The sequence below is a fragment of the Carettochelys insculpta genome, chromosome 2 (genome assembly GCF_033958435.1).
Source record: "Carettochelys insculpta isolate YL-2023 chromosome 2, ASM3395843v1, whole genome shotgun sequence".
Classification (NCBI taxonomy): Eukaryota; Metazoa; Chordata; order Testudines; family Carettochelyidae; genus Carettochelys; species Carettochelys insculpta.
The window spans coordinates 192,653,127-192,677,913 of NC_134138.1; the positions used below are offsets into that span (position 1 = coordinate 192,653,127).

The window sequence follows — 24,787 nt, forward strand, 5'->3', positions numbered from 1 at the left end:
CAAGTTTGACGGGTATGTCGAGAGCAGCAAAGCCAAGACCGTACCTCAGTGCCTATCTCAGTACATGTTCCCTCACCGACTCAAGCCATTCTACCCACAATGGGAAAGCATCACGTCGGACAAGTAGGTACTGGAGATTGTAAACACGGGATACACGATCCCCTTCCAGTCTTTACCTCCACCAAATCCTCCCACCGCACCTGTCCTCAGAGACCCCTCTCACCTACCGGAATTAGGGCGGGAGGTGGACCACCTGCTATTCATAGGGGCGGTGGAGAGGGTACCGGAACAGTTTCAAGGCAAAGGTTTCTACTCCAGGTATTTCCTGACAGAGAAGACGACAGGGGGGTGGAGACCCATTTTGGATCTACGCGCACTGAACCAGTACCTACGCAAACAAAGCTTCAAAATGACTACGATGGCTTCAATAATCACGGCACTAGACCAGGGCGATTGGTTTGCGGCCCTCGACTTGCAGGACGCGTATTTTCATATTGCGATTCATCCAGCCCGCAGGCACTTCCTCCGGTTCCTTGTGGGTACAGATCATTTCCAGTACAGAGTCCTCCCATTCGGACTCTCTTCAGCACCCAGAGTTTTCACCAAGACCTTTAGCGGTGGTGTCGGCATACCTACACAGACAGGGAGTTTTCATTTTCCCGTACCTGGACGATTGCCTGTTAAAGGGGACCTCCCGGGAGGAGGTACTACGGATGATACACATCACCACAAACACATTTACCTCACTGGGCCTCATCATCAATTTCTCAAAATCAAAGACCGACCCCACACAAAATATAGAGTTTATAGGGGCTCGGATAGACTCAGTCACGTCAAGGGTGTATTTAGCCGAGGCACGTTTCCGTGCCATCGAATCTCTCGTACAACTACTAACATACAGCCCCACTGTTCCAGTTCTCACATGCTTACAACTGTTGGGGCATATGGCAACCACCACGTTTGTGGTGCAAAACGCCAGGCTGCATATGCAAGGATTGCAGCATTGGTTGGCAACAGTATACAAACCCTCAATCCACAACGTCCACAAGAGAGTGTCACTTACAACAGAGGCATGAAGCTCGCTAACATGGTGGGGAAACCTCAGGAATCTCCTGACAGGGGTGCCCTTCCGCCAACCGCAAATCACGGCGTTCATTACAACAGATGCCTCCCACATGGGATGGGGGGCTCACATGGACGACAAAACCACTCAAGGATTATGGTCCCCCACGGAGAAGACACTGCACGTAAACATATTAGAGCTCAGGGCAGTGTTCAATGCGTGCAGGCACTTTCTCAATTATCTGCGCGGAAAAGTAGTTGGCGTGAATACCAACACCTCCACCACCATGTTTTATATAAACTGATGGGGGAGCCAGGTCTCGTACGCTTTGTGCGGAGGCGGTCCGGCTCTGGAACTGGTGCATCACCAACAATATAACTCTAAAGGCTTCATACCTACCGGGGATCCACAACGTCAAGGCGGACCAACTCAGCAGATACTTTGCGCCCACTCACGAGTGGCAGATCCCTCCAGATCTACTCCACCAAGTGTCCGCAGATGGGGTTTTCCCAAAATCGACTTGTTCGCCACCCGAGAAAACAAGAGATGTCCCCAATACTGCTCCAGAGCGGGCATGGGACAGGGGTTTTTGGGGGACGCCTTCATGATCCCATGGAAGGGCCCTCTACTTTATGCATTCCCTCCCACGACACTTATACACAAGGTCTTGGAGAAGACCAGAAGGGAGAAAGCACGCATGATACTCATAGTCCCAACATGGGACCGACAACAGTGGTTCCCGTTGCTCTTGCGCATGGCTCAACATCAGCCATTTCTCCTACCAACAGTACCGGACATTCTCTCTCAGGCTCGGGGGTCAATACTGCACCCGCACCCGAAGAGACTTCGGCTACAAGCCTGGCTAATCCATGGCTAAGCGCCCTAGAGACTACATGCTCAGAGGGAGTATAACAAGTCCTTGAATGTAGTCGGAGAACCTCCACCAGAAAGACTTATCAGCACAAATGGTTGCGTTTTTCCGAATGGTGTTCCTCCAGGCAACTAATACCCCAGGATGCCACCATACCTACGATTCTGGATTATTTGCTACAACTCAAACAAAATGGACTTTTGCTATCCTCTATAAAGGTGCATCTGGCGGCTATATCAGCGTTTCGGCATGAAAAGGATGGATCAGTCACATTTGCCCATCCTGTTGTCTCGCGTTTCCTAAAGGGGTTGGTGAACCTGTACCCCCCTCGGAAACCAATACCGCCGTCATGGAGTTTAGACCTAGTTCTACACACCCTCTCGGGACTGCCCTTTGAACCATTGGCTACGGTCCCCCTTCGACTACTTACTATTAAGACGACTTTCCTCCTGGCAATCACATCAGCTTGCAGAGTGAGCGAGCTCATGACCATAATGTCCACACCAACCTGCATGATTTTCTCAAAAGAAGCGGTGGTCTCTACGATTACACCCAGCCTTCGTTCCGAAGGTCTCTTCAGACTTTCACATCAACGAACCAATAGTGCTGCCCTCGTTCTATCCTAAGCCTCACAACTCAAATGAAGAGGCACAGTTGCACTTACTTGACGTAAGGAGGGCACTGGCCTTCTACATCGATAGAACTAAACATTTCCGGAAAACGGACAGACTCCTGGTGTCCATTGCATCCAGGTCAAAAGGAGAAGTGCTATCTTCACAGAGGATTTCAAATCACATTGTGTCTTGCATAAGACTGTGTTACGAGATTCGCAAGACTCCTCTGCCAGTTCCGCCAAGAGCCCACTCTACTAGGGCAATGGCGGCATCAACAGCCTTCTTCAAAGGCATCGCGCTGAGAGATATCTGCAGAGTGGCGACATGGTCTTCCTATGACACCTTCGCCAAGCACTACACCATGCACAGGATGCTTGATGAGGATACACGCCTGTCAACAGCAGTCCTTTCACAGGCAAGCTGCGCATAAATCGGGTACCCACCTCCTTTTTCGGGGGTGTTACTGCTGGGTAGTCACCTACTGTGGAGCACCCACGGGGACCACTCGAAGAAGAAAGAGAAGTTACTCACCTGTAGTAACGATGGTTCTTCGAGATGTGTCCCCGTGGGTGCTCCACTACCCACCCGTTCCTCCCCACTTCGGAGCTCTGCTTGTGTGTTTTTTAGGGGCATCCGGAGCGGTTGATCAGGAACTGGCGGGGACCGGATCGCGCACGTGACCATAAGCGCGCGAAGAGCTGACGCGCAGCGGCGCATGCGCGACCCGACGGAGACTGCTGAAGATTTTCCGAGCTGCGGCGCTGGGGCGAGCCCGACACCTACTGTGGAGCACCCACAGGGACACATCTTGAAGAACCATCGTTACTACAGGTGAGTAACTTCTCTTTCTCCTTGTTGAACCCCATCCGATTTCTTTTGGCCCAATCATCCAATTTGTCCAGGTCTCTCTGGATCCTATCTCTACCCTCCAACATATCTACCTCTCCCCTTAGCTTGGTGTCATCCACAAATTTGCTGAGGGTGCAATTCAGTCCCTTATCCAAGTCTTTAACAAAAATGTTGAACAACACCAGCCCAGAACCAAGCCTTCGGGCACTCCACTTGAAACCGATTGCCATCCAGGTATTGAGACATTGCTACTACCTGTTGAGCCTGACCATCAAGCCAGCCACGTATCCAATGTATCCAATCTGTACTTCCTTAACTCATGGCCAAGAATGTGGTGGGAGACTGTATCAAAAGCTTTGCTAAAGTCAAGGTATAGCACATCCACTGACTTCCCCATGTCCACAGAGCCTGTTACCTCATCATAGATGCTAATCAGATTGGTCAGGCACAACTTGCCCTTGGTGAATCCATGTTAACCACTTTTGGTCACTTTCCCCTCTTCCAAGTGCTCCAAAATGGATTCCTTGAGGATCCCCTCCATTATTTTCCCAGGGACTGAGGTAAGGCTGACCTGTCTACAGCTTCCTGGATTGTCCTCCTTTCCTTTTTTTAAAGATGGGCACTACATTTGCATTTTTCCAATGATCCGGGATCTCTGCCAATCTCCTAGAGTTTTCAGAGATAATGCCCAAAGGCTCTGCAAAGACATGTGCCAATTCCCTCAGTACTCTTGGGTGCATTAAATCCAGTTCCAGGAATTTGTGTACACCTAGCATTTCTAGGTAGCTCTTAAGTCGCTCACTTCTGCCAAGGGCTGCCCTCCCCCTTCCCATAGTAGTATGGGAGCTGTCCTTGTGCATGAAGACTGAAGTGAAAAAGCCCAGAGTACTTCAGCGTTTCTTACATCATCTATCACTAGGTTACATCTCTCTCATCACCCCCACCTTCCCTGATAACCCTCTTATTGGAGTAATAGAGCTGTCAGTCTAATTTTTGCATAGACCAGCACTAAGAGTATTTTGCTGAAATATTATTCTGGTATAGCTATGCCAGGAAAGATCTTCTAGCATAGATCTGGTCTCAGTGTGTTTTCCAAGGTACTAATGCTGTTTCTTTGTGGCATGTCAAACAGTTTTTCTAACATAAGTGAGCTCCTTAAAGATGTGTGTATTAAATGACCTTTGAACAGAATTAGTGGAATACTGTTTCTTAGACACCTTTTGCTGGTCTTTGACGTGGAAGCACATATTTTTTTCTTGTGGTTAATGCCATATTCTGCCATTTTATGGTTTTAAATGCAGGGCCACCGATTAGCTTTATGCACATTTTACAGCTGTATCTCAGATGTGATCATATTCGTATCTTGTTTCTTATAGGTGAGGCTGGAAACATCATCTCTTTCTTTTAAGGTTGCAAGAGTCGTTCCATGAAAAGACCCTGAATTCAGTTGCTTTATAACTTTGCCAAACTTTAGTCTGGGTTGAATTTTTACTTGTGCCACTTTGTTGTGCTGACAAACTCCTTTAAGAGTTTCTAGGGCTGAATCGTAGGGCTGGAAGGGACCTAAGGAGGTGATATCAGTCTAAGCCTGATTTTGTTTTTAAATGTCAGCCAAAATAGTTCAGGTGTTCCTGAGAAAAATGGTAGGGAATTTTTAAAAAGTATTTTTTTTTAAAAAAAAATCTGGTGTTCCCAGCTTTAGAACATGGGTAAGCAAACTTTTTACTTTGGGCCCTACTTTTCGTTCTTGAAATCAGCAGGGCCTCCTCAACCTGTTTAATGTAATCCGAACTGAAAAACATTTCAGTTGTTCATGTGGCAGTGGGGGAAACCCTTTTGGCAAGTGTAAGAAAAAAAAAGTATATGAAATGTAAAAACTTCATTAATTGGTATATGAATGTGACTACACACACACAAAAACCAGTAACATAGTTCTACATTTTTAATAAGATTGATGAGCCTGACATTCACCGAACAAATGTGCTGTACCTCCCCTAATGAAATTTCACAACCCTCAAAGAGAGAGCACCCCACCCCCTGCTTTGCACACCCCTGCTTTAGAACGGGAGCTTAGAATTTGGCACTGGGATGTCTTCTTTCAGAGTTGTAACATTTAACATCTTTCTGAAAAACCACCCAGACCTGGCCAAGTCACAAGCCTTTGAGAAGAATTGCTTCTTATGTCTGGCTTACAACCTCTTGTTAATGCATCTCAGACTGATGTCTTTTCTTTTTCTTTTGCAACAGTGTCACACTGCTGACTCATTTTTAGCTTGTGGTACACTGTGACCCCTGGATCTCTTTCTGCAATCCTCCTTCCCACACAGTCATTTCACATTTTGCATATGTGAAACTGATTGTTCCTTCTGAAATGGAACACTTTTTGCATTTGTACTTAGCTAAACTTCATCCTGTTCACCTCAAATCATTTCTCTAGCTTGTACATATCATTTTGAATTATGACCTTATCCTCCAAGGTGCTTGCAAGCCCCCCAGCTTCGTGTCATCTGCAAACTTTGTAAGCATACTCTGTATGCCATTATCTAAATAGTTGGTGAAAATATTGAACAGAACCAGTCCCAAAACTAACCCTGTGCAAAATCCCACTTAGGTACTTGTAGAATGCCTATGAACCATTAATAACCACCCTGTGTGAATGGCTATCCTGACTGTTATGCACTCACCTTATAGTAGCCTTGTCTAGGTTGTTATTTCCCTTGTTTATTGGTAAGGTCATGCGAGGCCATATCAGATGTTTTGCTTAACTCCTCGTCTACCGCTTCCTACGGTCAATAGTCTTTTTGAGTACACTATATGAGTCACCTCAAAGCAGGGGAGAAAAAAAATAGCATGTGAACCTATAATTAAGAACATACATTTTTTTTCAGTCTCCCTCTGAGGGCTCCTCATCCCAAGCTCTGTCTTTACCTCCCCCAGGTCTTTGTCTCTTTCCCTGCCAGTCACAATTCCCCTTGGACTTTGGCTCATTGTCAGACCAGTCTCCCTCCTTCCATCATATTAATTCCTTCCTAGCAATGCAGATGCTATTCTCAAGTAAGTTTCCCCTCTCCCCATCCCCCTACATTTCCCTCCCTAGTTACAGACTTAGAATCTGCCCACCACCAACTTCCAGGCCCTGTCTTTACCTCTTACCATGGGCTCCTTTTTTCCAATCAGCTCCTGTGGTCCTTCTTTATTATGCCCTATGCCTAGCTCTTATTCCTTTCACAGTTAAATCAGACTGCTTCCTCTTCTACACTCCCTGGGTAGTAGAAATAGGACTCACTCACAGCACAGTGCTGGTTGTTGGCTGACTCCATGACAGAGGTAAAATCATAATAATTTAACTTCTTCTGTTACATAAAAGCATCCAGTTCTTTCTTCTGGTGACTGGCCCCTTTCCAGCTGGGAGCAGCAGTTAATTACATGAAAGTCAGGATTACAGGGGTAAAGCCTGGACTAGAGCATGCTCACTTATGGTGGAGGGATGTTGCATTTACTATCCGATTTACATGAGGAACTGTGAGGGGATGAAGCATGCTAAATCGGGCTGGGCTCTACAGAGGTGTAGTTGGCATATAAGAAGGGCAGCTTTTGCTCTACTCTGTGTGGTTTAGCTTCAATTGGGGTATTGTGTTCAGTTCTGGGAATTGCATTTCTAGAAATGTGGAGAAATGGAAACATTTCAATGATTAAAGCTCTAGAAAACGTGACCTGTGAGGGATAACTGAAAGTATTGGGTTTGTTTAGTTTGGAAGAGAGAGGGGGTATGGTAGCAGTTCTCAAATATCTAAAAGAGTTTTAGAAGAAGGAGGGAGAAAAATTGTTCTCCTTGACCTCTGATGATAGGACAAGAAGCAGTGGCCTTAAATTGCTTAGGAGGTTGTGGAATCTTCTTTGCTGGAGCTGTTTAACAGCAGGTTAGACAAACATCTGTCAGGGGTGATTGAGATGTTGCTTGGTCGTGCCATTGGGGGCAGGGTGCTGGACTTGATGACCTCTTGAGGACCCATCCAGTTCTAGTATTCTGTGTCTATGACCCGAGCTCAGTTATCTTGACGTTGGAACATGTATAGTGAATGAGGCAGAGGACTGTAGGAAAAGAATTGGTGACTTTCTACTTGTGTCAGATTAATGTCATCTGGGAGAATTTGAATCTATTCCTCTCTCATTTATCCTTTGTAATTCTGGTAAAGTCACCTAAGCTAAACTTCTCACAGGTGATCACCAAGTATATGGTAATATTTTAAGTGCCTAATTAAAGTTGAAATCAAAGATCATATTAAGGTCTAGGTGTATGAAGTTGTGCACCCAAAATTAGATACTTTTGACTCTAATTTTTGTCTGCCTCATTTTGCCATCTGTAAAATGGAGATAATCCCCAGTCATATCACAGGTGAATTTTGAAAATAAATTAATTCTTAGGAAGCACTCATACTGTGGTGATGAGAACTATTGAAAAACCCAAGGAAGAAATTAATAGCTTTGTTCGTTGACCAGCGTTTGAATAGTGTGCAGTAAGTAAGGCATAGAGCCGCACATGGACTATCAAAGAGAAAGCAAAATGTTGAACAGCTTCACATTAAGAGGGCATTGTCCATTTGAGGGCTGAAGAAGGCAGGGGATATATGGGGAAAAAAGGTATGTAATGATGGAATTAGACTAAATAATAATTTATAATTACATCTGTACCAAACAAAGTTTGCACAGGTAATCTTAATTCTGGCATCACTTAATTTTTGAGTGCTTAACTTTGCAACCTTCATAATGTTCTCTCAGTGTAATTTTCTGCATATAATTTATGTAGCTGCACCGAGTCTTTTATTTATATTAAGCTGATGTAGCTGATTCAGTGGTTGTTTGAGGAGAGTGAGAAGTTTTAAAAACATACTAATAGGTGTTGCTGGATTTAAATATTAGAGCAAGTTGGAATGTTCAGTGGTTTTAGGCAGAAAATATCCTTTCTGTACAAATGAAAATTTTCGTTGTAAAGAGTTGATTTTGAGCAGGAATTTTTTTCCTATGGTAACATTGAAAAATATATTAGGCTAACATTTAAATGTTTCAATTCAAGGGTGTTCAAGCATTTTATGTTGATCAAGAATGTTAATTTTTTTCTGACATTTTCAGATCAGAACTTTTTATAAATTACTATTTTGTGAAAAGTTCTGGTATTTTGATTCTGTCCAGGTTAAAGAAGAAAACAGATGGTAGATTGTTACAGTGTAATCTCTATTGCCTGGGAAAACAAGGTGAAACATTTCATAGAACTGATAAATATAGAATTTCCAATATATACAGGAAATTTTAACAATGTGTTTGGATCAGAAAATCTTTGTAAATATGAAATGTATTGGAGCCCATTAACCAGCTTTTTGTTTAAAAATTTACATAGGTGCATCTAAAGAAGGAGGAGCTGGAGCGGTTGATGAGGATGATTTTATTAAGGCATTTACAGATGTTCCTTCTGTACAGGTAAAGCATTGTCAGTCATGCTCAGTTTTATTTTTTGATTGTGTCAACAATACTCTTTAATTTTTTTCTAACTATGCTTTATCATGAAATGATCGTCTTTTAGCTGGGAATTGATAACTTTTCCTCTTCAGATTATTGCAAGTGCTTGCATATACATACTAAAAATAGGGGATTGCTTCCATTCTATTTTTAGGCTAGAATTAGAAATTTAGCCTAAAAAGATTTGTCCTGCATTGAACTTTGATATATTTGGTTTGGTCTAGGTCATTAATAGTATTTCTAATATGTGCAAAGGACAGTTGGTTCTGACTATACTGAAAAACCCTTTAAAACCCTATGGTTTTTTAAACAGCTTTCTTGTGAAATTTGAATACCGAAGAGTCTGATTGTGTTAAATAAACTGACAAAAGGTTTGATTCACATTTACAGATTTCCTTTCTGTTCTTTGTGAATAGTAGATGAAAATTTACCAAGCTAATAGCTTTGGGAATTGTTTAATACACTCATACAATGCCTATGTTTACATAGGCCTTTTTGTTACTTGCATTGGAAGTGTTCATATAAACTATCTAAGTCATTGTCCCTATCATATGAAAAATTAAACTCTTTTTAAAAAGTGAAAATATATATATTTTTTATATAGCAGCTAATCATGGAAATGTTTGCTTTGGAAATAAGTGCAAATGTGTAATTGAGTTTTGCATCATAGTAGAGTGTATTCTATTGTCGTTACATAGTTCTTGGTAAACAGTGTCAAATTAGTCTTTAAGTTGTTCATTGATGGCTTTTCCAACCATTCTAGGAAACTTTGTTTTCCTCCAACTGCTTGTTCCAAAACTGTTTCAAGTCTTAGTTACTAATCAGCCTGTTTTTTTTCTTTTCGTGATGTTCAAGTCCATTATTATTATTTTAATAAATCTTTTCCCGGTAACTGCTGAGAGAAATGACCTTGTTCTCACTGAAGGGTTATTTTATCTGTTGAATGTTTATACATGCTGTGAATGCTGGACAAACACGATTTTATGGAAAAATATATGGGTGTAACTTTTTCAAATGCTGAACCACAGGTTGAACCCCTCTCATGCAGTAATATTGGGTTCTGGCATTATTTTAGTTAGCTGGGTGTCCACTTATCTTGGTTGTGGCCAAGTTTTCCATGGTCCCATAAAGTTGGTTTATAGCCCCTAGTCCTAACTCTGTGTTCTGTGCTGTTACTTAGCTTTAATTTACCCCAGTTTTCTTTAAAGAGCCCAATAAGCAATGGAAGTTAATGCTGGTAGGTTAATACTGACCTCCCAAAGTTCAGCAAATTCTCTCTTGTGGCAGCAGTCAGGTCCTGAAGGTGCCAGACTAGAGGGGCTTAATCTGTATATTAATTAAGAACCAAGGCCAGGATTTTCAACATTGGGTGCTTGAAATCATGGACCTGGTTCCACCATGCCCAGACAGATTTTCAACCATACTCATCTCTAATAGAACTTTTAAAAAGTCTAACCTTTTACTTGGGTGCCTAAATTAGGGGTGCTGAGTTTTTGACATTTGACCTTTGATTCAGTGGTTTGACTTTTCAGAATGCTGAACTACAGGTATTTGATGCTTCTTGTGGTTGGGCCCTATGTTAAGTTCACTAGTGGGGGAGGAAAAAAATTACCTAAACCCCAAACAAAAAGGGAACACTGAGGAACTCACTGTGGCCTGTGATCACCTTAAAGGGTCCTCTGTATGACTGATTAACAGTGGTATATTGCCTTCCCTCCATGTGACTGCACAGTCGTTTGGGCATACTTCAGTTACCCTGACATCTGTTGGGAGACCAATATGGCGGTACACAAGCAGTCCAGGAAATTTCTGGAGAATGTTAGGAATCACTTCTTGGTACAAATGCTGAAGGACCCGACCAGAGGTCATGCACGGCTCGACCTACTGCTTACAAACGGGGAGGAACTAATAGAGACGGTAGAAGTGGGGGACAACCTGGGAAGCAGTGATCATGAGATGGTAGACTTCAGGATCCTGAGCAAAGGAAGGAAAGAGAGCAGCAAATTACACACCTTGGACTTCAGAAAAGCAGACTTTGACTCCTTCAGGAACCTGATGGGCAGAATCCCCTGGGATGTTGTTATGAAGGGAAAAGGAGTCCAGGAAAACTGGCAGTATTTTAAGGAAGCCCTATTGAAGGCGCAGAAAAAAACTGTCCCGATGCGCAGCAAGAGATGTAAATATGGTAGGAGACCAGACTGGCTTAATGCGGAAATCCTTGGAAAACTTAGGCACAAAAAGGGAGCTTACAAAAAGTGGAAACTGGGACAGATGTCTAGGGAGGGGTATAAAGGTATAGCTGGAGAATGTAGGGCAGTTATCAGGAAGGCGAAAGCGCAACTGGAATTGCAACTCACGAGGAATGTGAAGGATAACAAGAAAAGCTTCTACAGGCATGTTACCAAGAAGAAGGTGATCAGAGAGGGCGTGTGGCCCCTACTGGATGGGGGAGGTAACCCACTGACAGATGATGTAGGGAAAGCTAAAGTATTTAATGCTTTCTTTGCCTCTGTCTTCACAGACAAAGACAGCTCCCGGACTAATGCAATAAGTGATACATTGTGGGATGAACGTGGACAGCCTTTGGTGGGGAAAGAACAGGTTAAGAGCTATCTACGAAGGCTAAATGTTCATAAATTGATGGGCCCGGACCTAATTCATCCTAGGGTTCTGAGGGAGTTGGCGCATGTTGTTGACGAGTCCTTGGCCGTAATCTTTGAAAAGTTGTGGAGATCGGCAGAGATCCTGGATGATTGGAAAAAGGCAAATGTAGTGCCCATCTTTTAAAAAAGGGAAAAAGGATGAGCCAGGGAACTATAGGCCAGTCAGTCTTACATCAGTCCCTGGAAAAATCATGTAGGGGCTCCTCAAGGAAGTCATTTTGAAACACTTGGAGGAGGGGAGAGTGATCAGGAATAGTCAGTATAGATTCATGAAGGGCAAGTCAATCTCATTAGTTTCTACAGTGAGATAGCTGGCTCTGTGGATAGGGGAAAATCAATGGATGTGATTTATCTTGACTTTAGCAAAGCTTTTGATACGGTGTCCCACAATATTCTTGTCGGCAAGTTAAAGGAATGTGGATTGGATAAGAACATAAGAACGGCCATACTGGGTCAGACAGTAGCCAATGCCAGGTGCCCCAGGTGAGGTGAACCGAAGACAATGATCAAGCGATTTATCTCCTGCCATCCATCTCCCGCCTTCAACAAAAGGCTAGTCACCATACCTTACCCCTTGCTAATAGCCATCTATGGACCTAACCTCCAAATATTTATCAAGCTCTTTTTTAAACTCTGTTAGAGTCCTGGCCTTCACAGCGTCCTCTGGTAAGGAGTTCCACAAGTTGACTGTGCACTGTGTGAAAAAAACTTTCTTTTATTGGTTTTGAACCTGCTACCCATTAATTTCATTTGGTGTCCTCTAGTTCTTCTGTTATGGGAACAAGTAAAGAACTTTTCTGTATTTGCTTTCTCCACACCATTCATGATTTTATATACCTCTATCATATCGCCCCTCAGTCTCTTTTCTAGACTGAATAGTCCCAGTCTCTCTAGCCTCTCCTCATATGGGACTCGTTCCAAACCCTTAATCATTTTAGTTGCCCTTTTCTGAACCTTTTCTAATGCCAATATATCTTTTTTGAGGTGAGGAGACCACATCTGCATGCAGTACTCAAGATGTGGGCGTACCATAGTTTTACATAGGGGAAGTAATATATTCTTTGTCTTATTTTCTATCCCTTTTTTAATTATTCCTAACATCCTATTTGCTTTACTGACTGCCACTGCACACTGCGTGGATGTTTTCAGAGAACTATCCACTATAATTCCAAGATCCCTTTCCTGATCTGATATTGTATGTATGGTTGGGGTTATTTTTCCCAGTGTGCATTACCTTACACTTACCCACATTAAATTTCATTTGCCATTTTGCTGCCCAATCACTCAGTTTGCTGAGATCTTTTTGAAGTTCTTCACAGTCTGCTTTGGTTTTGACTATCCTGAACAGTTTGGTGTCATCTGCAAACTTTACCACCTCACTGCTTACCCGGTCTCTAGATCATTGACGAATAAGTTGAACAAGATTGGTCCCAGGACTGACCCTTGGTGAACGCCATTAGTTACCCCCTTCCACTGTGAAAATTTACCATTTATTCCTACCCTTTGTTTCCTGTCTTTTAACCAGTTCCCAATTCATGAAAGGATCTTTCCTCTTATCCCATGACCCACCTAATTTACATAAGAGCCTTTGGTGAGGGACCATGTCAAAGGCTTTCTGGAAATCTAAGTATACTATGTCTACTGGATCTCCCCTGTCCGCATGCTTGTTAACCCCTTCAGAGAACTCTAATAGATTAGTGAGACACGACTTCCCTTTACAGAAACCATGTTGACTTTTGCTCAACAAATCATGTTCCTCTACGTGTCTGACAATTTTATTCTTTACTATTGTTTCTACTAATTTGCCCGGTACTGATGTTAGAATTACCGGTCTATAATTGCTAGGGTAACATGGATAGAAAGCTGGCTTAGAAGGTCAGGCCCAGAGGGTAGTGATCAACGGCTCGATGTCAGGATGGCAGTCGGTTTCTAGTGGAGTGCCCCAACATTCGGTTCTGGGTCCTGTTCTGTTCAACATATTTATCAATGACCTGGATGAGGGATTTGATTGTACCTTCAGCAAGTCTGCGGATGACACTAAGCTAGGGGGAGAGGTAGATATGCTGGAGGATAGGGAGAGGGTCCAGACTGACTTAGACAAATTGGAAGACTGGGATGCAAGAAATCTGATGAGGTTCAATAAGGACAAGTGCAGAGTCCTGCACTTGGGCCGGAAGAATCCCAAGTATTGTTACAGGCTGGGGTCCGACTGGCTCGGTAGTAGTTTTGCAGAAAAGGATCTGGGAGTTGTAGTGGATAAGAAGCTGGACATGAGTCAACAGTGTGCCGTTGTAGCCAAGAAAGCTAATGGCATATTAGGTTGCGTCAAGAGGAGCGTTGCCAGTAGATCCAAAGAAATGTTTATTCCTCTTTATACGGCTTTGGTGAGGCCGCATCTGGAGTACTGTGTCTAGTTCTGGGCCCCCATTTATAGGAAGGATGTGGATACACCGGAGAGGGTCCAGAGGAGGGTGACCAAAATAATTAGGGGGCTGGAGCATACGACCTATGAAGAAAGGTTGAGGGAATTGGGACTGTTTAGTCTGCAGAAGAGAAGACTGAGGGGGGACTTGGTAACAGCCTTCAACTTACTGAAGGGAGGTTGCAAAGAGGCTGGAGAGAGTCTGTTCACAGTGGTCACGGATGGCAGAACACGGAACAATGGTCTCAAGTTGCGGTTGGAAAGGTCCAGGTTGAACATTAGGAAAAACTTTTTCACTAGGAGGGTGGTGAAGCATTGGAATGGTCTACCCAGGGAAGTAGTGGAGTCTGCATCCCTGGAGGTGTTTGTCTTGCCTCGACAAAGCCCTGGCAGGGCTGATCTGATGTGTTTGGTCCTGCTTAGAGCAGGGGTCTGGACTGGATGGCTTTTTTAGGTCTTTTCCAGCTCTATTGTTCTATGATTCTACTTCTGAGGACATAGAGTCATAGGGCTGGAAGGGACCTCGAGATCAAGTCCACTCCCCTAACACCTACAGGCAAAGGTGCAGCTGCTGATTTCTGTGAAGGGAATAGTTTATTTTAGGTATGTAAGGGCAGGCTTTAAGATTTATGGGGCCCAATGGGGGATTATAAAATGGTACCCCACTGACCCTAGTGTGTTGAGGGGGCACAGTCGCTGAGTAATACCAGCTTGAGGTCGGGGTTGCTGCCTGCCTGCTCCATGAACCAAACTGGGCTCAGCCCACTTCCATCCCTAGACTCAGGGACACTAGTTGGAGGTGGGGAGAAGGGAGGGGAGGACAGGAGGAACTGAAGATGGTACAGTCCCTCCCATAGGTGCTGGTGATGGGGCATGGGGCAGGAAGAACAGAGCTTGCAGTTGCTCCATGGCTGGGTCCTGGACCAAGAGGATTTACCTGGAGGAGGAAGAACTTACGGGTTAGGGTTTCTATCAGTAGTGTGCCTGTGCTTCTGCCTTCCAAATCTGGTGGGACTTTAATGGGTGCATAGAACAGGATGGAGCTGCATGAGCAGCAGCCACCTAGCTAGTTTTGTCCCAGGTCAGGCAGGTGTGCAAGAGCACAGGGAGGACGTGGGGGGTTTGTGCCACAGGTGAGCTCAGTTGTCTGAAATGAATGGCAGACAGAAGTCCTGGTGGCTGTTGCTGATTCTCCTTTCCTGTCTCCCCTATACCCTGCTTGCATGTCCAAGTGATACGTGCCAAGCCTTTGTGAAAGAGGAGATAGGGCTAGAGCAAATCCACAGAGGCTGAGCAGAGCTTCTGTCATCCTGCAGCTGATGAGCGGGGCGGGTGTGCAGCTCTGCCTTGTTGCCAGCTGAGAGCAGCCCCATACACGTGCAGCTTGTGGCTGTGTAAGGGCACCTGAAAATTTGTTGCCCTGAATTTTCAGGTGTTCTGTGCCTTCAGGTATTTTGCATATGCATATGGTCAGCCCTGAAGATACATGCTCTGAAGCACAGGGTTTGGTCAGTCTATAATTTGGTTTTATAAACTTAGGAACCTTTTACAGACCCTTATAATCGCTTGAGAATATTCAGATAATAAATGCCCGAATTTAATCGGAACAGATCACCCTTTGTGGGTTGTGAAGAATGGGATAGTGATTCGTGGTTTTATCATGGCAATTGAGATTGTCTTTTGGCAGGGAGACTGAAATGTATCATGTATGCACTGTTTCCCACAAGTGTATGTTGTCACTGAAACGAGGATGCCTCCCCCAAATGTATCATGGTAGCAAGTAGACTAAGTAGCAAGATTACCTCCTTCAAGTGCTTATGCACATGTACATTCTTCGTCAGATGTGTGTACTCCAAATATGCAAAGAGCTCTAGTTATGTGTGCACCACAGCTGGGAGAGAGCCTCCTGGCTGAGATGTACAGTCCTGTTAGTGGGTTCTCACTCAAGCTTGCTGTAAGTATCTAGCTGTGTGGACATTGCAGCACTGGCACAGGCTCAGGCTAGCCGCCCAAGCTGAGGTCCAGGAGGCAAGGTATGCTTGGTTTGAGTTTCCGTAGCTAAGCAGACATTCCTCCAGTACCATTGTCTCCCATAGCTATGATTAGCACATTAGAATGAATCTCATTAACACTAGTCTGCCCCTCTTAGCTGAAGCTCACTCCCAGCTGCAGCATAGACATACCCTTAGCAAGCAGTACATGTTGGAGCAGTAAAATTAAGCAAAGTTTACAGTTTGGTACACGTACGTCTCACATTCTTAGTACCACTGCAACCTCTCCATTAAAACCATTTTAATAAAAATACAGAATGGATGGAAAAATAGGTAAAGCTTTTGAAATGTAAAACATTAAGTAATAATTTCATTTTAACCACATGCTTTATTTTGTTTTGCATTAACTGGAGATAGTCTTTAGAAGGAAAAAACCTTGGTGTGTTACAGTCTCTTAAAGATGATTGTAATAACTGTCCCTTTGGGGAAAAAAGAGAAGTTGGGTGAAATGGACTGGAGCTGTTGCTGCTTTCTAAAGCTCCAGCCATGTTTTCTAAGTCACAGAATGAGACAAATGAATACAAAAGAGGAGAGAAAAGAAAAGCAAAGCTGGAAAATGCAGTCTCTGTCTGTGGTGTTTTCTCATGGTTTGATCTCTTCATTGGACTTTACAGACCTTGAACCAGGCTATTTTGGTTCATTCTTATCAAAAGGTTGACTCGTGCCTCAGACTGGCCCACAGTGGTAGCCTCCATCATCCACTTGTTGATGTTTGAAACAAGCACTTGTTTCCCATGTTTCTTATGCCTGGTAAAAGCTTCACATAAATATTAACTCGTTATCCTTCTTGAAAACACTCATTAATGTTCTCCTTTGCTGTGAGTCCTACAAAAAGCGTGACACCACTTAGGTGCTGAGACCAACTGTGTTAATGCTGTCTTGTTGTTTTGTTGTACTTCCCCATTGGTTGGTTTGTGTCCATTTTGTGTCTTATACTTAAGTCATGCACTCTTTGGGGCAGGAACTGCCTTTTCATTCTGTGTCACACAGGGCTTAGCACAACTCCTTATCCATGAGTAGGGCTCCTTGGTACTACAGTACTACAAATAATGTTGCTCGCTCTGTATTTTTGTTCTTTAGAAGGAGTGAACTTTGTTTTTTGTTTCATGCTCCATGTAATGAATAGTTTTAAACTTATGTATTACTTGTGAATTTTCCTGATATTACCTCCCCACCCCACCCAAAGTTTACAATGAAGATAGGATGACACCATTGTTTAGACCCAGCTGGAAAATAGGAATTTCATTTTACCAAGTATAGTAGGTGTTCTGTTTCAATATGAAACAAAACCAAAATCCTTTGAAATTGTTCATGAGGGAACTTGAGAGAGCACCCATCCTGCCCAACATATCCTATAGCCACCCAGGTAGGTAGAACACTCATTTTAGATGTGAAAGACCCATGTTCAAGTCCCTTCACTGTCTGATTTGGGGCATGGGCAGGAATATGGTTCTCCCAAATGCAGTTTCTGCCACTTTTATCTCCCTGACTTTATGAGGGATGAGAGCTCCATCTGTGGAAACATCTCATGGAGGAGCTGGTTATAAGGCTTCAGAGCCATCCCGTATAGTGGTCTCAGATTGCAAGCAGTGTTTCTTGGAGTGTGAGCTCTAGAGCAGATCATATGATTGTTTAACCAAGGAAATCCTCTCGAGAGAGCATACAAATAAAGACAGATCTTCATTCAGCTCTCCATCTAAGTAAAAGGATCCTTGCCTATCTCAGTCCAAGGGTGAGTCCTTATCCACAGCTCCTAAGGCCACCATAAACCTGTCATTTAAGAAGAAGTGTGAAGAAGCTTGCAGTCCTTTTTTTGGTGTCTTCTCATGATCCAAAAGACAAATACCAGTCTATCCCTTCTGTGAGTTCCACCTTGGCACTCCCTCAGTGGTTCCATCACTCTATATGGGGTCCTTTGCGTACTAGACTATTGGATGCCCTGGATCTGATGATCCACTTCTCAAGAGCTCCCCAGACATTAGGGAAGACTAAAAGTTTACCTCATTTGAAGATATTTTCACTCTGTTGTAACCACAATATTGTCTTATGTTGGTCCTGGCTCTCCTTGGAGATGTCCCTAGGCTTGAGGAAATCACCTTGAGAGGAGGAGGATCCTCTCCTAATATGTCCGCATTTCATAATATCTTCCCATCAGTACTGACATAACCACTAGTAGAGCAAGAGCCTGTCATTCCAGATGTTACTTCCTCCTACTTGGACAACACAGAACCCATGACGCATATGAGATCAGTCTGCATCCTTCAGAATATGGCTATCCAGAGAACTGTGTACCAGCAGGAAAATCCAACTGGTGACTTTATTTCTGTTCAATCTTCTGTCTTCCTTGGAAATCTGTCAATTGTGAGAAACTAATTTAATGCCCATAAGATCCACAGATTTCATAGGAGTGACCTATGCTTAATTCCCCATTGGGAGATTGCCATGGGTGATATGAAGAAGCAGGATGGCTACCGGAAAGCAATAAAAGATATATTAGCCCTATGCTAAGCAAAAAATCCCTGTTATCATGGCAGTCAAACTTCAGTTACTCCAGGTTAACTAAAACACCAGGGCCGTGTCTACACTAGCCCCAGACTTCGAAATGGCCATGTAAATGGCCATCTGCTCACAGGAATAAGGGGACTTCGAAGTAGGCGGGGTTCTTTCGAAAAGGAGCCCCATCGGGATGAGCCGTGCGGCAGCGAGCCGTGTCAATTTCAAAGTGCCACGGCTGCCTGCATGCTAATGAGGCGCTGAATATGTATTTCAGCGCTTCATTAGTAAGCTTCGAAATGGCCATTTCAAAGTTTGGGGCTAGTGTAGACACAGCCCAGGAGTAAATTAAGAACTTCCTTGAATTCAGTTGAGACAGTAAAATTAAATAAGAGAACTGGAGGCAGCTGATGGGGCACCTGGAATCAAACTATCAGGAACTGGTGAAAAGCCTCCCTTTCAGTCAGTTTTGAGGCACACTGGGAGTGGTGAGAGGAGGCTGTGCTGCAAGAGAACAGGAACTGTAGGGATGCTATTAGGTAGCAGAAGGTAACCCTGCACGTACATAAGTGAGGAGCAGGGAGAATGCTGCTCAGGGAAAAGCCCCTTCAACCCCAAGTCATCCCTAAAATACCTATTGGATGGGGGAGACACAGGGGTGAGCGATCTATTTCTGTTGCCTCCACATCCACAAACTGAGATTTTTCCACATTCCCCTTTCCCCTGCTTTCTTCGCTAATAATGAGAATGACCAAGTCAAACTACAACTTACCACTGATGTAAAGGGATTAGACTAAGAGCTAAAGGGCACATCTACACTAAGAACTAACTTGGAAGTTAGGCACTACTTTGAAGTACCCAGCAGAGAGTCTACACACATTTTCCCTTGCTTCAAAGTTGACTTAGCCCAACTTCGAAGTCCTTACTCCATTCCTGGGAGTATTGTAGTGCCCTGCTTCGAAGTTTAACTTCAAAGTAGGGTGTGTGTAGACACTCTACTTCAAAGTTGCACTTCGAAGTAAGCAACTTCAAAGTTACTTTTATAGTGCAGCCACAGCCATATTGAGCCGCTGAGGTGAGCAATAGGTAGGGAGTTACTATAGTGCTCATATGGGAAGAAGTAATATCAGTCTTCTGCTATTTAGAAGCATAAGGCCCAAACAGTGAAATTAGGAGCTCAGGCACACAAAATTCAGGTAGGAGAGCCTTTCCTCACACCTTCTTTTGAGATTTCTGTTACAGGGATTTCAGCTGAACAATTACACCACACAAGACACCTGGACTCTTCATGAAGCAAGGATGCATATCAATTTGTTAGAATTCAGAGCAGTCCATCAGGCCAGCAGTGCTTTCCTGTCACTCATCCAGTCCTAACATAGCCTGGTAATAGATAGTATAATGACTGTCTTCTACATAAACATGGGGGGAACAAAATTCTTCCCTCTGTGTGTAGAGATTGACTGCCAGAAACCACTTCACTCTATGGGCAGTATACCTGCCATGTTCAGAGAACTCGCTAGTCACCAGTCTCAGCAGGCATTTTTCTGCAAGTCAGAAACTGAAGATAGGCGTTTCTGTTCTGAACGAGTTGTTCAACCAGTGGGAATACCCTGGGGGATCATTTTACCTCACAAGAGAACAAGGAACTTCTCCCGTATTCTGGTACAGCAACTCTGGTCTGCATCTCAAAGGACAGTGCTTTTTTGCTATCCTAGATGGCCCACCTCAGACACACCTTTCTTCTCTTCTTCCTAATACAGCAGGACTTGGGTTAGCCTTATTGTGCCTGACAGGCCAGAGCAGTTCTGTTTTTTGAAGCTCTTCAGGATTGTAGTACATCCTCCAATCAACATTTAACCACTTTCAGGCCCGCTGACACAACACAATGATACAATTGGGTGTACCAGCATGGGATCACTGCAAGACAAGGTCTGGTATTTGAAGAGGCATCAGAGATAGAGCATTCATGTTCAGTGTCAGTCCAGTCTGTCTTTAACCAAAGGAGGAAGGACTCTGTGAAGATAAGCTCTTGGACCAAATGGAAGTGCTGCTTCTCCCCGTCATGACTCCAGCCATTTCCAGATGCCCTGGAATCCCTTTTTTTCCCCTAGATTACCTGTTTACCCTTAACACATCAGGCCTCTCTGTTAGTTTCCTGAAGGCCCATCTTGCATCAGTCTGAGTATTTCATCCTCTGAGGATTATCTTTACTCTGCCCAAAATAACTAGATTCCTGAAGAGGCGTATTAGAACTGTTCCAGCAGTGGTGAAACCAACATCTCATTCCCACCAAATCTCACCTCAGACCATGAGCCACCTGTTCGTTCTCCCATCTCTCAGTGCGTGTGGTCTTCTTTTCACTATCCCATCAACTAAAAACAGTGAAGAGGCTGAAAGCACTCATGAAACACCCACCATACACCATCTTTCAGAAAGTATATCTTTGCCTCCAGATGAAACCCATCCCTAAAGTAATTTTGATGTTTCACATGAACCAGACTAATAAGCATTCCTGTAGCACCTGAAAGACTAACACATTTATTTATTGGGTAATGAGATTTTGAGAGTAAGACCATTTGAAGTGAATCTTATCCATGAACGCTCATTATGTAATAAATAAATGTGTTAGTCTTTCAGGTGCTACAGGACTACTTGTTTGTGATACTAGCATACTAACACAGCTACCCCTCTGAACCTATGAATCATAGTATTCACTTATTGGAGGGTTCCCCCCCCAGCCACATGCTTCTGATGCAGAAAGAAGGCATCGCTCCACAGATGTCTCATGGACTTTGTTCCACAGAGAAAAAAAGCTGTATGAAAAACACTTGGGCTTTTTATCACCGTAGTAGATTGATTAAGGGGTCAAGGTCTATGTATGCAGAGACTCTCTAATGGATTTTCAAGCTGCATCATCTTTAGTTAACAGCTAATTCATATTCTCCCCCCCGTTCCCCGTCTTTACCAGAAGGAGGTGAAAGCCCATTCAGTCACAGCTCAAGCAACCTCCCTAGCATTTCTGCAAGATGTATTTTTTATAAATATATGTAAGGTGGCAACTTGAAGCTCCCTACATGCCTTTACAGGACATTACACATGAAGCTCCCCTCTGAGGCATTAGCCTGTTCTTGGCCGCTGGCCCCCCCAGGCTCTGGGCTCCTGCTTCCCAGCTGCAACTTCTGCTTCTCAGCCACCACTGGCTTTCCAGCCCCCTTGCTGTGGCTCCAGGGCTGCCACTGGCTTTACAGTCCCCCAGCTGCAGTGGCCTGACTATGGCTGCAGCAGCCTTACCATGGCTGTGGTTTCCCCAGCTGTTGCCTGCTTTATGCCCCTGGCCAAGGCTTCCTGACTGCCACCGGCTTCTCAGCCACCACAGTCCAGCCCCTGTCAGCTTCCTACCCCAGTAGCAGTTGCTCAGCTGCTGGACTCTCAGCTGACTCCCCACTCCTGGCCCCTGAGGCTTTTTGGTCCAGCAACATCCATGGTCCCAATGGACAAGAGTGTTATGGATTTCAGCAGTTCAGCTGGTACTATATACGCATATAAAAAGAGAGTTTCTGCTACAATATTATTTCTGTAGCAGAACAACTTTATTTCCATACTAGGAAATTAGATTGAAATTTAATCACAACTTATGAACCTATTCCCTAAACATTTTAATCACATTGAATTGTAGCTGAATCAAAAAAATTAAATTAACAAAATTATAAATCACTTCGGTTGTTGACTGATTTAACGTATAAACAGAGTGTGAATTCCTGTGTTGAGAAGGGCTCAAATGACAGGTGTGCATGTAAATAAAAATTTGTTCTAAAACGGAAACTGCCCTACAATCTGCCTCTGGAGTTTTGTCCATAATGTTTTCAAAATTATAGTTCTGTTAAGTCTAAAATGAGTTTTTTCCTTTTCTTCAGATAAACTTGGAAATATTAAATCTACCTTTTATTTGATTTTAAAATTTCAGATCTATTCAAGTAGAGAGCTTGAAGAAACATTAAACAAAATCAGGGAAATTCTCTCAGATGACAAACATGACTGGGATCAGCGAACCAATGCGGTATGCTTCTCATCCAAACAGATTATCTGTCCTGAAAGAGATGTCACAAAGTGGTGTTTACAACTGAGAGTAATTCAAGACATTTTCATGATAGATATACTTTTAAAGGTTGAATTGTTCAAATTTTAAATGGTGGTGGTATATGATTAGAATAGCTGTTTTTTTTAAAAAAAAATTCTGAAATATATTTCAAACTGCGTTTGTGATAATTTTTCTGAAGGACCTCTTTTGGTCCGCATATGTACAAAATTGTGTGCACATATACTTGCATATGTGCTCTAAAAATAGTGACACTTGCCTGTAGGCTTCACATATCTTAAAACATCTGTGCAGTCAGGAACACTGATAACTCTTAATTTTGTTGTAGCTCAAGAAAGTCCGGTCTCTGCTTGTGGCTGGAGCTGCCCAGTATGACTGCTTTTTCCAGCATCTACGGTTGTTGGATGGAGCTTTTAAATTATCAGCTAAGGATCTTAGATCCCAGGTGGTTAGAGAAGCATGCATTACTGTAGCGTAAGTATGAGTGATATAGATGTTGCCTGGTTTTGTATGATATTGGTTTTAAATTGAACTAGAGCTAAATAAGGTACATGGCTAGCAACTTTGATTACAACGTACATCTTGGCTGTGCCAATAGCATTGTTGAGTTTCTGTGCGTGATGCGTAGTTGGAGGGTGAAATAAGGATCGAAAGTGATAAAAACAATATATGTTATCCAAGTCAGCACTCTTAATTTTAACTGTAATTATTTTCCATGGTGTAAAAGATGCGCTTTACTCTGGTTGAATAAGAAATCAGCTTGAAAGGTGCGCATATATATAAAAACAGCAGGGGAATATTTATTAAGTGAAATATTAAATTTAAAATAATTTACAAAAGCTGGAAAAGATATGTGAACGTATCGTGAATTAAGCATAGATGTAGCCACATTAACGTTTTATTTCAATTTTCTATTGAGAATAATTCATGTTCTTTATATTTCAATAATGCATTGTCAAAATTATTTGTTCTGAGCAGCATATGAAGTCTTGAATGACCTTCAGAAATCTCATTTAGGTTGAAACCAAGTTTACATTCTCTTCAGGTCTGAAGTGCATTTGTTTGATTTAAAAAAAAAACACACAGAACAAACAATGAGTCATTTTAGTTATTCCTTTCTGTCCTTTTGACAACCAAAGTGTATGTGTTTACACCTTGCAGTAATCACTGTTTACTCAAAATTTGTGGCCCACAGCTCAAAACACTTTAGAGTACTTGTTATCATGACTTCAGTGTGACTACTCATAGTCAACAAAGCACTGAGCCAAGTAGCATTTTCTGAAGCAGGCCCATAATATTTCATAGTCAGTTGATTCAAAATAGATATGAAATAAGTAACTTCAGTATTTTATCAGCTACGTGTATTTAGTCAAATATATTTAAGCTGTGTATACACATGAGCATCCTTTCAAAAGGGTGAAAATCAACGTCCAGCGGTTGAAATAGCGGTCGTTGAAAGGAAGCACCTGACGCCATTAGCGGATCGACATTTTGATCTGCTCTTTCAAAGTGTCACTGCGGTCTTACGAAAGAGAGCGTCCACATGGCTCCAAGCCCTCTTTCAAAAGAAGGGAGGTAGGAAATGCCGTGGACAGGGTCCCATGGTTGACAAGCCCTTTGGGGCTGCTGCCAGCCACTCTCTTTAAAGGGCCCCCACCCTCCACGCTGCACGAACCGAGTGCTGCCCAGCCGTTCCCAGCCCGGCAAAGCCCACTTGTGCTCAAGATGGAGGCACAGCGACAGCTCCTGCAAGAGGACACCCTCATCATAGGCGCACTGCTGGCAGTGCTGTGCACTATCACTGCAGCCGCACTCCATCTCATCGGGTGGCTGGGCGGTCCCCTTGGGGCTGTGGGGCTCTCCCACCCAGGACACTGACAAGCCCCCCCCCCCCCCCGGGTGCCTCGATGCCTCTGGACCCACCTCAGCAGCACTGACTGGTCGGACCGCCTGGGGCTGGGGCAGTGGAGTGAGGAAAGGTGGCTGTGGAACTTCTGCATGTTAAGGCAGATCTTCGATGAGATCTGCCATTGGCTCGCCCCCGCTCTCCGGCACCAGTACACCTGCTTGCGGCCACCTCTCACCCTGGAGAAATGGGTCACAATCACCATGTGGAAGCTGGCCACCCTGGACTCCTACCGCTCTGTGGGA

At 43.6% G+C, this 24,787-nt stretch overlaps 1 protein-coding gene across 7 annotated transcripts in view; it reads left to right on the plus strand.

The window, feature by feature from the left end:
* Nucleotides 1-24,787, plus strand: part of CLASP2 (cytoplasmic linker associated protein 2) — a 325,025-nt gene that overhangs the window by 113,754 nt on the left and 186,484 nt on the right. For all 7 annotated transcript variants that reach the window (XM_074988197.1, XM_074988200.1, XM_074988203.1 and 4 more), the window contains exons 9-11: nucleotides 8,793-8,872; nucleotides 22,505-22,597; nucleotides 22,965-23,110. In XM_074988197.1, coding sequence (XP_074844298.1) covers nucleotides 8,793-8,872; nucleotides 22,505-22,597; nucleotides 22,965-23,110 — 319 coding nt within the window. The remainder of the gene's footprint in view (nucleotides 1-8,792; nucleotides 8,873-22,504; nucleotides 22,598-22,964; nucleotides 23,111-24,787) is intronic.